Source organism: Poromitra crassiceps (assembly GCF_964638095.1).
Source record: "Poromitra crassiceps genome assembly, chromosome: 21".
Taxonomy (NCBI): Eukaryota; Metazoa; Chordata; class Actinopteri; order Beryciformes; family Melamphaidae; genus Poromitra; species Poromitra crassiceps.
Window position 1 is genome coordinate 21,577,855 of NC_139638.1, and position 12,418 is coordinate 21,590,272.

At 44.5% G+C, this 12,418-nt stretch overlaps 1 protein-coding gene across 1 annotated transcript; it reads right to left on the minus strand.

Moving 5' to 3' along the window:
* Positions 1 to 976: 976 nt before the first annotated feature.
* Positions 977 to 9,227, minus strand: rad1 (RAD1 homolog (S. pombe)). Its single transcript, XM_083657944.1, has 7 exons — positions 9,041 to 9,227; positions 7,613 to 7,814; positions 6,984 to 7,092; positions 6,280 to 6,437; positions 4,978 to 5,078; positions 2,655 to 2,753; positions 977 to 1,881 (listed from the first exon to the last, which is right to left on the minus strand). The coding sequence occupies exons 2-7, from the start codon at positions 7,805 to 7,807 to the stop codon at positions 1,704 to 1,706; spliced, it is 840 nt and encodes a 279-aa protein (XP_083514070.1). The 5' UTR covers positions 7,808 to 7,814; positions 9,041 to 9,227; the 3' UTR covers positions 977 to 1,703.
* Positions 9,228 to 12,418: the final 3,191 nt, after the last annotated feature.

Here is a 12,418-nt window from a genome sequence, read left to right on the forward strand (position 1 = left end):
ACAAAAATAAAATAACAATAACCGTATACGATTATAGCAGCAGCCAATGACAGTGAGTGCAGTACAGAGTCCAGGTCTGTCTGTCTCTCAGGTGTAATAATCCCACAATGATCACGGCTTTAACAAGTGTCACAGGCTGTGTAAACAGTGTAAAGTGGGCTCTCTGTAACTTGATCCCTGGGTCTGTCTGTCTCAGGTGTAATAATCCCACAACGATCACGGCTTTAACAAGCATCACAGGCTGTGTAAACAGTGTAAAGTGGGCTCTAAGCGTCAGGGGCAGTTGCCCCCTCAGATTAAAAAAAAAAATTTTTTAGGGGGACCAAATTTTAAGGGGGACAAAATGTCCCCCTTGTTCCGGCGCCAGTGCTGCCAACGTTTTGTCATCAGTCACTTCCTCCCATCTAATTGGTCCTACCAAATCAAAATTGGAACATGATCACTGCCCATGGTAACCTGACGCTGCGAGATGCATGTAAATTGGTTCACATGGGATTGTGAATTTGTGGAACAATGCCGCCCCCATCTGGCGGAGTCAGGCTATGCCCATGGTACATCTGTCCATAATATATTCCCCACAGAAGCAAGCTCAAAGATAAAGTTAAGTCAAGTTAACACCAACCAGTAATAGTCTCTAGTATGTGAAGAAAATGTCGAGTTGCCAGGTTAAGATCATGTGTGTTTGCTCTAAATATCAGGTATGTAGATATGGCACCAAATCATTTCACCCAAAAGGAGTTTTAACAAAGAGGCAAGATGTCCTTATTCTTTCATTTTGTATTTGAACAATTGCCATTACAAGGAAAGTAATTCAGTTTCCAAAAGAGATCCAGCAGTCTCAAGGTATACTTTGTTTTGGCTTAGGTATACATAAAGGCACTTTATTCTCCTAACAAATGAACCGTGACATCACATCGCCTGATCTGAGGTCAGAGAACACCTCGCAAAACAATGCATCGTAAAAAAAAAAGGCATCAGGCAGAAGCACTGGAAAGAATGAAATGCAACACGAGGGTCGCAGGTCCGCGACCCGTGTTACCTCCGGCTTGGTCGGGTGTCCGTACAGGCACGGTTGGCTGTGTCTGTGGGTGGGGAGCCGGATTGGGGGTATGTAACGCTGGTTGGCAGAGGGGGTGGAGCAGGGGGTGGGGCAGCAGGGGGAAATTGGCCAAGTACAATTGGGGAGAACATTTCTGGCAAAAATAAAGAATGAAATTCAGATTTACAACATTCAATGAAAAAAGGAAGATGTGTTTAGACAAATCACAATACGGTTGAGATAATAAATAATCATGAAAGATAACACTATGTACAATGCTGGCTGTTTTCACCTATCCCAACACCAGGCGATGGGCTTTCAAACAGAAGAACAGATATTCACTAAATGCTCTGCCTAGGAGGGCCGTTATATTCCAATGTGGGACACAGACCAAAGACTCCAGCATACAATTGTAGATGACGCTTTGACTACACAAATGGCCATAACAATACTAGCTAACCAACATTCTCTTTGCACTGCGTCGGCATGTGGCTAGTAGTGAAATGATGCGCAGGTGGATTTTGACCTTTGACCTTTTCCAATGTCCTCGCTGCAGTGGAGATAAGCTTTACTGTGCGCGCCACTGCCTCCTGTGGCAGATTTACGCTATGACTTTCTCTCGGGTTTAAAGTCAAGTCACTGCTGTGGAAAAGCCGGTCTGTGGTCACTCCTCCTCCACCTCCTCGTCAGGACAGCAGTAGTACTCCACAAAGCAGATCTGTCCGTCGTCGTTGCGGACCAGGTACTGCAGAGACACGAAGCCTCTGCTGTCTGTCCTCACGGACACTTTACAGGACAAAGCCAGGGCCTTGGTGGACGGCTTCAGCAAGGACATCTTGTACCTGTCACAGGTAACAGAGAGGACAACACAGAATATGGAATCATTTTTGACATAAATTCAATTTTACAGATGCAATGAGACCATACTATTCTTCCATTTATGGGATATAAGGAGTAAAGGGGTGGACAACACAATTAAAACATCACATGGAAAATAACTTCAATGGATGGATGAATGGACATGATCACTGTGTGTCAGCTTTAAAAGTGGTCTGACAACCACCACTTTCAGTTCCAAATAGATAATGCTTGAATTGCAAGTGTATAGGACACAAAAACACCTCAATAGTGTTATTTGGTACTGGAAAATCATGAAAACAGAGAGTATGGACAAACAAAAAAAGCGAGCCAACATAAGCTTCAGGTTGCATATAACGATTGTATGCGGATCTTGATGGAAAAACCTAGGTGGAGTAGTGCAAGTGACCTGTTTTGTAAGGCAGGAGAGTCTACACTTTTCAGGCCCTCCTTAGAAACCTAATGTATAAATTTATCGGCAGACTAAAATGTGTCCCAGAATGCCATCATAGTACTGCTAACCAACCTGTGTTTAGTGCTGTGAGATACAACTCACGAATGTGGTCCTATTGGTATAGGTGCATTCTATTATAGATCTTAATTCTTTTTTGTGTGTTTTATTTTTTTTAAGTGTTGTTCATGTATGTGTTTTTCTATGGACCTTGTGTCTGATAATAAAAGTTGATTGATTGATTGATTGATTGATTGAAACTGCATTGACAAAGAGGATGGGTTGTGTTGATCACTGCATGCCAACCTGTTGGTCTGTGTCTTGGTGCACTGGAACAGCTCCATCATGTCCGAGTCTTTGGGATAGTCATAATGGGCGTTTCCTGAATTCCCAAATGTGGACAACCTGAAGAGCAGAACACAGTGCAAAAACAATGTCACGTGGAAGGTCAATAACAGTATTACATATTTTCAAAGATGTATGACACACCTCTGTAGGCTACTCCTCTACTCCGTGTTCAGGGTCATGTATTTTGCATATTTTCTTATTTGCATTAAAGAAAAAGTTAGCTCTAGGTAGGCTCATTTTCTGTTAATTCCTTTGAGAATTAACGGGTTTAATTTGCTAATCCGGGTTTAAAGAAAATATTTTTTCAATGTTTTTTTAAGTTTTGGTCCGAGTGAAATGTTCTATGGTCTCTCCCGATTATAGCGTTAGCTGAACCGTTTGGTTCGACGAAGCACAACGATTTTATGAGCATTTTACGAAATGTCTATGGGAAAATAAATGGCGGATGAAAATCTCTGGTACAGTGCTGAAGCAGGAAGTGACGTTCCACTTTGCCTCTCTATAGCATACGACCCCCGCCACCCCCTCAACCCATGCTTCACCCTCTTCCCCTCTGGCCGCAGATACTCGCTTTGGGAGTTTTGTGCCCTCAGCCTTAAATAGCCTAGACAAATAGTTACAGACCTGCGTGTGCTGTGGTGTGTGGTGTCTCCCTTGTTGCCTGTCTTTATTTGTTTCTAAATGTTTTGATGTACAGACTGTGAAAACAAATTTCCTCTACAGAGGACAATAATGTATGACTCTGAATCTGATGTCTATATAGTATGGAATTGATGTAGCAAATGATGCACCTAGTAGTATGGTATATACAGTACTAGTATATAGTGATGTAGACTAGTATGTATATGCTTGTGATAAAGAGCTATATAAAAACCCTGGCTTGAAACCAGTTAAATTACAAGTATTACAGTACATCCAGCCTTGTCATGTGTGACTGGGGGAATGTCAGGGTTTATGACGTGTTATAAACTATGTCATTTCTAAACCAAGAGCACATCAGGTAGAGAAGCATTTAACAATACACATTTGATTTGATGTGATGATGTGAGACTATTGGTGACTGGTGTGAACAATAGAACATTTCTGAACACTTGAACTCCCCCCCCCCCCCCCGATTTTTTATCCCATTTTTATCCCCCATTAGTGCTAATTTAATTTATTTATCCTGGTTGCTGCTCCACCCTCTGTCGATCTGGGGAGAGCCGAAACTGGCTCCATGCTTCCTCCGAGACATGGGCAGTTAGCCAGCCGCTTCTTTTCACCTGACAGAGGAAGCTTCACCGGTAGGACATAGCACGTGGGAGGTTCACGCTATTCCAACCAGTTCAAATCCCTCTGAACAGGCGCCCTTAACGACCAGAGGAGGAACCACATTAGCAACCAGGATATTGCATGTTTTTGGTGAAGGGGGTTCCTATATGAAGGAAACCCCCGGGAGGCACGGGGAGAACATTAGGGGTGGGACAAAATATCGATACCCACGTTATCGCGATATTTCCACCCGCGATACGTTATCGATACACTGGCGCCAAGTATCGATATGTTTATTAATTTTTTTTTTTTTTTTTTTTTTTTTTTTTTAATAAACAGGCTAAAATATTATGCTGTGTGTGGTAGTTGAAACATAGTTTCAAGTTGACTTTATTTATGTTTGTAGTTGAAACAAAAACATAACTACTGTAGGCTACATGAATGGAAATGTTTGATCATTAATATCTACTTTTAGAAATTATATAGGTAGGTAGGTAGGTTATATAGGTTTTCTTGTTTTAATAGTAATAATAAAAAGACTTAATGTGTAACTTTTCCTCCGTGGTATCGAAAATGGTATGAGTGAGTGAGTGAACTCAGAGAGTTCATGTCAATTCTGCTAATAAATGCATAATACATGATTTTTTGCCTTCAGAGGTATTTTTTTCACTTGTTACACAGGTATCGTGATGTATCGTCTTCCAATATATCGCAGTATCGCAGTATCGCAGTATCGTGATATATCGTTATCGAGGGCCAAGTATCGTGACGATATCGTATCGTGAGCTACTCAGCGATTCCCACCCCTAGAGAACATGCAAACTCCACACAGAAAGGCCCTTTTGACGACCCCACCCGGGCGGTGGGCACTCGAGGACATGCGGACGGGCGCTCATTCCTTCAGCGCTCACAGCGTCCCAGGTGGGAATCGAACCCAGGACCTTCGAGCTGTGAGGCGACAGCGCTTACCACTGCACCACCGTACCCCCCTAACATTTTAACATTTTTGACCACACACACACACACACACCTGAAGTAGGGCTGGCTGGGGGACATGGTGATCTGCAGCACTTCACTGGTCATATCCAGCTCAGAGAAGGCTTCCTTCAGACACTCTGACTGCAAGATCACCTTTGTGAAGAAGAGCCAGAAAGGATGTCAAGAGGCAAAAGTAAGCTAGCATTGTGGAAACAAACAAAAACACCAATATGCAATACCATATGATGTTTTGCGCATTGGCCACTAAGCTAAGCTAAGCTAAGCTCAACTCACCAAAACACATGTATGCTCATGCTTATGGGAGGGATTTGTAGTTTAACTGTGCAACTGACAATTCGTTGATTCTTTACGTCCTCCCCTTGTTAAATCTGATATCTGAAAATCCTGCAGATATTAAAGCAACACCATTATTCTGTTTTACTAGTATACTGTATACCCATCTCTATGGGTTCATATTGACAACTTTGTGACCACTGGGACAGCAGGGAGAATTGGCCAGGTACAATCGGGGAGAAAATGGGAGGGGGCGAGAGACTTGATAAAAAAAAGTGAATGGGTTCATATTTAGTATATTCAAGAATGAATTGTTACAGAGTTGTTTATTCATATTGCCAAACATTTGTAGCTGCAGGAAACCAGTTAGTTAATTTGGAGTGGACTATCCACAAAATGTTTGAGCTGAGCGAGCCAGTGTCTCTGCTGATAGTATATACAATATATACAGATCCTTTCCAAAAAATTTGAATATCATGGAAAGTTAGTTTTTTTCCATAATTCCTTTCAAAAAGTGAAACTTTCATAGATTATAGATTCATTACACACAAAGTGAAATATTTCTAGCCTTTATTTGTTTCATTTTTCATAATTTTGGCCTACAGCTCCAGAAACCCCCCAAAACAGTATTTCAAGAAATTAGAATAGTGTGAAGAAAATCAGCAGTTACTTCTCAGTTATGACTGACACCAGCCTCAGTCCACTCCCTCTGAATCTCTGCCAAATTTTTGAATCTTCTTTGCTTGACAATCCGCTGAAGCCCACGGTTATCCATGGTATTTCCACGATATTCTAATTTTTTGGAAAGGATCTGTATATGGTATCTTATATACACTAAACTGCCTCTGCCATGCACAAATCAGACAAAATAAACGAAACATCGTGATTGGCTTCCATACCAGCAAGAAATAGAACATACTTTCAACACTGGTGAAAACACCGTAAAGAATTCAATCACATTTTCTCAAAATTATATTTCATGGCTTTTGACAATAAACTATAGTGAAGAGCCACATAGGCTCTGAAAGGACTTTCCTCATGGGAAATATTGGTGGTCTACCTTGTTTGTAACGTTGGTGCTGCAGAACTCAAAGTCAATCGGCTCTTCTGGCTCCTCGGTGTTGATCTTACACACAGTCACCACCCCACCCTCCTCCAGGAACAGGGTCAGAGGGAAGCCATACCCCATGTAGCACATCTTTAAGGCCGTGGTCACTCCTGAAAACACAGATATATATGAGGGAGATCAGATCATGAAATTAAGATGAATGATGACTAAAAACACAATGTGTCCACAGTCACTTCTGAGTTGTGTCGTTTCCAAAAGCCAGCCAAAGTGGATCGTATAATCCAGTGGTTCTCAAATGGGGGTCCGGGGACCCCCAGGGGTCCCCGGACCCCGGAATGGATAATGATTTAGAAACAAATGTAGAAAAAAACATCCAATTTCATCCTTCATCCTGTGTTTTATTATCTTTATATATACAAGTAAATAAACTCTATGGTTAAATACCGGTGAGAGACTGCTGCAGTTCACAAAGGAAAGTGCAAAGTCACTTTGAGGGGATTGCAAGAAGATCAATCTCAGGCGCATCAATCATCGCACATGATTTGCATGTCACTGAATACTGGGATATGGCATATTGAATACTGGGATATGGCATATTGAATACTGGGATATGGCATATTGAATACTGGGATATGGCATATTGTCTGAGACTCACTAGAATGTCCTTCCTCCAATCAGGTGTCCTTTATCTTTACCTGGCACTGTACTTCCCCCGAAGATATTCAGGCAGTCCAGTAGGACAGTGAGGTTGACCTGAAACCCCACAGAATCCTCCCTGATGGTGAACTCTTGGAAGATCTCAGCCTGCAAGGAAAAGAAGCAAAGTGTACTATTTAAATATATCACCGTTATAGTCGAGACATCAAACAAAAACTCTTATTTTGATGGGGTCTGGTGTACAATATTGCATCGGTTTGGTCAGCTTTAACAACGCTGGCTAACCACTGTGCTTGCGGATGCACACAATGCTGCTTTTTTATTGCTTATTGATTATTTGTTATTAACTGAGTGAGATTAGGGATGAACAAAAAAAGATAGTACAGGTGAAAATCAAATTATTTGGCTTTGATTTATGACATGCTACATAGGCCACTTGATATGGCATTTTACTGCTGAGGAATTATTCAATGTGATTGGCCAGATCTCAATGCCTATTTGTGAAAGTGATATGGGGCAGAAAAGGCCTTGCTGCTAAGGTTTGGTTGTCCTGCATTCAACGTCAGGCCCTCCATAAATATTTGTAAGATGTCTAAAGGTACACCTGTGACCACCTGTCCATAAAACACACCGGATTGTCATAACCTATGGTCATCATAACACACACCTGAATGAAAGCGTTGGCCTGCAGAGCCTTGGAGTCCTCCACAGTGACCTTCAGCCCGTTGGGAGTGGCGCTGAAGATGGCGTGGTCTTTGAAGCTGATTGCTTTCAGGATGTTTGAGAGATTGCGGGCGTTATCCAAGCTGGCCATGAGAATGTATTGGTCATCGTCAGCTTGAGACTGGTTTGACAGAGGCATTGCTTCACTGAAATGAAGAGAAACACACAGCTTAACCCCAGGGTTTAGATAGCACACTGTGGACTGGAGAACAAGAAGCTGAACAAGACCTGATCTGAACATCTGATGTCAGCAACTGTAATCTAACAAAACTGTTTTATCTGTGTTTCTGAACATGGAACTGCCTTGGGCGAGTCATTTTTCCCTGAACAGAACACAACGTTAGCTAGGGAGAGCTAACGTTAGGCAGAGCAGAGCTAGCTAACCATAACACTATGCTACAGTATGACTATGATCATATCGGTGTCATCCACAGATGGAGACTTGGGACTTCAGCCACACTTCTTTAGTCGTGCACACACCGTGACTTGAGACTTGACTTGGACTTGAGGTTTGGGACTTGTGAACAATCTTGATTTATTTTTTAATTTGGTGCATTCAAATTAGGGGAATGTCCAATAATAATGTCAACTAATCAATGCTGATACTGTATTTTAATAGTTAAAGTAGTGAGGACAGAGGATAATACAGTACATGCTTTGCATTTTAGCTATGCAGTGTTCTAAGCAGACCGGATGGCATACAACAGATGATAGAACGCTCATCCATAAGAGCCTTGACTTGGACTTGTGAGTCGTGACTTGACTTGGACTCTATCTCAAAGACTTGAGAGTTGACTTGGAATTGCAAAACCTGACTTGTGTTGTGAGCATCTCGTGTGTCGTCACTGTAGTTGCAGTTGTCAACTTGCTGTCAACTAAATTAGCAGTGCTATTTAGGAAGCATCAGACATGATTTAACTAGCGTTTCCGTTGCGTAATACAAAATAGCGAAATAAACGTCTGCAGAGGTGAAGGGAAAGCGGACGAGAGGTGTGTGAATAATAACGTTAAAGTAACGCTAGCGTTGTAACTTTGCGAGCAACCCTTATGTTACCACAGGTGACCGAGTGAACAGATGTGTGGAGTAACTTATTTTGTGCTTCTTCAGGTTCTCTGCATCCTCGTCTAACTTTTTAGAAACATTCTATTCATAACGTTGCAGTAAGTTAACAGATGACCCCGAAGAGAGAGCTAAACGTAGCGTAGCGTTAACGTTGTGTGCTGGCGGTAAACAGGGTCAGGCCTGCCCAACAGGTTAGCATAGCGAGCTACCAACAGTCCGTAGCTAGCTAACATTAGCGTTACTGCTGGAACACACCACATAGCGTATTCATCGTAATAAATATAATGAAAACCATATTATTCCTCTTACCTCGAGCATAATGTGAGTAATAGTATGCTTATTTGATACTAGTCGATATGTTGTTGTTGTCAGTGCGGTACGCGCTAACAAGACCTTGCACCGGGCGGTAGGAACCATGGGGTAGGAACTAGGTAGACAGCAACGGTTGCTAGGGGGGGGGGAGCCAAGGTAACGCACGCTAAGCAGACCAATCAGAAGGCCAACAAAGGGATTTGAAATGTGACGTCATTTGTGGCGTCATCAAGCATTACTGCGTGGGGCTATAAATAGGGCATACATAACATACGTGATATCATTTCATCAGTGAGTTGGAAGACTTTAAAAAGCTGCTGAGTTTTGAAGTTAGGTTTTTTCTTTCTGAGCCTGTGGAAAAATGGATGTGGGTATAGAGAAGGAATGCGACGCCTTGGGAGGCCTCTTCCAGCTCATCATGAGCGACATGAAGGGCAGTTATCCTGTATGGGAGGACTTTGTAAGCAAAGGAACCAAGCTACAGTCACAACTCAGGACGACCGCCTTGGTGGCCGGAGGCTTCCTGGATGCCTTTCAGAAGGTGGCAGACATGGCCACTGGAAGCAGAGGTGCGACCAGGGAGATTGGCTGTGCGTTAACCAGGATGTGTCTGAGACACCGCAACATCGAGTCCAAACTCAAACTGCTTACGACAGCCCTCTCAGACAGTCTCATCTCTCCACTGGAGTTGAAGATGAAGGAGTGGAAGAAAGTGACCAGTCAGCTGGACAAAGACCACCCTAAAGAGCGTAAGAAGGCGAGGGCGGACGTCAAGAAGAAGATTTCAGACACCATCAAACTGCAGAAGAAGGTGGCGAAAGGGAAGTGCAAGGTGCGAGGCCAGCTGGACCGCGCGCGGCAGGACCTTGAAGTCAGCTATGGTGTCCTGGTGGAGACCGAGAAGAGAGCGGTGTGCAGAGCGATGATTGAGGAGAGAGGACGCTGCTGCAGCTTCGTCACCATGCTCAAACCTGTGCTGGACCATGAGATCGGCATGCTGGGAGAGGTGACCCACCTGCAGACCATTCTAGGAGATCTGACCAGCCTGACAGCCGAGCCCACTAAGCTGCCTCCAGCCAGTGAAATGGTGCTTTTGGACCTGAAAGGTTCCGACTCCAGCTACACCTACCAGACGCCTCCAGCCTCTCCTAGTAACAGGAGTAGCACCAGTAGCACCAGTGACTACCAGTCTGCATCAGCGAGTGTTCTCTCCCTGGACTCCATCAGCTGTGCTACGGACAGGATACACCTCCATGCGCCTCCGCCTCCACCTCCATACGCCTCCACCGTCAGCCTATTTGCCGAGCCTGAGCTGACGGGCGGCTCGCTGCGCCAGCCGCAGCCTCACACGGCCACGATCCGCCGCCAACCGTCGGCATATCCGATGGGGATGTTCAGCGGGGCGGTCCCCATCCCCACCTGCACCCCCCAGGTGCCGCCGAAAGTCCTGGCAGGCAACGCAGGGAGCAACGAACACGTTTCCACGCCTCCCGCCGTGGGAGGAGCTCCACCGGCCGGTGGTTTGGGTCACGACACACGCTACACCTCCACACAGAGCCTGCAAATCCAGCAATACAGCCAGCAGCAACACAACGCACAGCAGGCGCAGCAGCAGCACCACCGTCCGCAGCAGCCGTTGATCCAGCAGCTTCAAACCCAGCAGCAATACAAACAACAGAATCAAAAGCAGTACCAGCAACAGCAGCTGTTCCAGCAGCAGCAGCAGCAGCAACAGCAGCTGTTCCAGCAGCAGCAGCAACAGCAGCTGTTCCAGCAGCAGCAGCAGCAGCGGCGGCCAGGCTCGGCTACCCAGGCTACAGTGGCTCCGGGGCACGGCGCTCACTACCAGCCCCAGGCTCCGCCCCCGCCCCCGGCCCAGGCCCAAGACCCAGAGGAGAGCCAGGGCGGCCGGGGAGGAGGAGACCTGTTGACCCAACTCAAAGGAGTCACGCTCCGAAGGGCCGTGACCAACGATCGCTCCACCCCGCTGCTGCCCTGAGGCTGACAGGCAGATTGGGGTTGTCTTGCTTCCCTGCTATAGAGGCCCGGTCTCACGTGGTCAGACCCAACATCGTACGGCTGGCGGGCTACTGCGAGACTAGGCCCGGTAGACAGCATGCCCAGGTAGAGGCATGGCTTCCTTCCCACACACAGACTTGTTGTTCAACAGATGGATGGTGGATCCATGCCGGACACTCTGTCTATCATTGGACCTCAAAGTGTCAAAACCTTTGTTGAAGAAAAACAACAACATTGCAGTGTTTACACAGTTCCAACTTATTTGTATTCATATTTTTTAACTGCAATGTCCACATCTTTCTACTTTCTATTTCCATTCTGCTAAGTTACCTTTTTACTTGTATATTTTTAGCTCAACAGCCATTTAAGCCAAATGTTTCTCTTTGTACCTTTGAAGTTAATTTGACCTACTCTTATAGTGGGTGGTTACCATTGTTTGAATCTGTACTGTACATTTTTCAGAATAAATAGTTCACATTAATGTTTTGTCTTTTTCTCAATTTCTGTTATCAACATGGCCTATATGGGAATTTGTGAGAGGGAAATGTCTCTAACTGTCCACACAACATTTAAACCGGCAGCTCTGGCCAATATGGCAGGTCTGTGTTCACATCATTGGACCAAGGTAGCCCAAACTCACATGATCATTGGACCAAGGTAGCCCAAAATACAATTCTGGGTTTTACTGCCACATTTGACCTGGCAGACAATATTAACATCATCAACAATGAAATTGCATTGTGTGATTCTAATCCCACTGATGATGTCATAGTGACATCACTGATGAATGATGTCATCAATGATGACATCACTGATGATGTCATCAGTGATGTCATAAACCACTGATGATGTCATCAGTGATGTCATAAGATGTGAAGTTGTGACGTCATCAATGATGTCATAAGAGCAATTGTGATGATCATCAGTGATGTCATAAGAGATGAACTTGTGGTGGAACTGTTGGTTCTGTTGTATAGGATTGTGCATGCTGGAGGTTCAGTGGGGTTTCTGTGGGTGCCAACCAGCCCATGTGGGAGTGGAAGGGAATGAGGTAGCTGACATGGCAGCTAAAAAGTCCCTGAAGATTGATGTCGATCTGAGAGTGCCCATTGGGAATGAATAGATCCATTATCAAGAGAAGGATAACAGCTGCGTGGCAGAAAGAGTGGGGAAATGAAAAGAAGGGACGTCACTACTTCGCTATACAAAATAGTGTAAGAAAAGAACAGTGTTATTTAGGGAGTGAGAGAAGGCACACAGTTGTTATGACTAGATTGAGACTGTGGGCGTGGGACTTGGCGAAGATGGGACAACATGAAGATGGCCTGTGTGTGCAACGTGCAAAAAAACAAACTG

Excerpts from the sequence above, each read along its gene's own strand:
- rad1 (XM_083657944.1), bottom strand. The coding sequence starts at position 7,807 with ATGCCTCTGTCAAACCAGTCTCAAGCTGACGATGACCAATACATTCTC. Across the intron at positions 7,093-7,612 it reads AGGCCAACGCTTTCATTCAG|GCTGAGATCTTCCAAGAGTT; the intron begins GTGTGTGTTATG and ends TTTTCCTTGCAG. Across the intron at positions 5,079-6,279 it reads GCACCAACGTTACAAACAAG|GTGATCTTGCAGTCAGAGTG; the intron begins GTAGACCACCAA and ends TTCTTCACAAAG.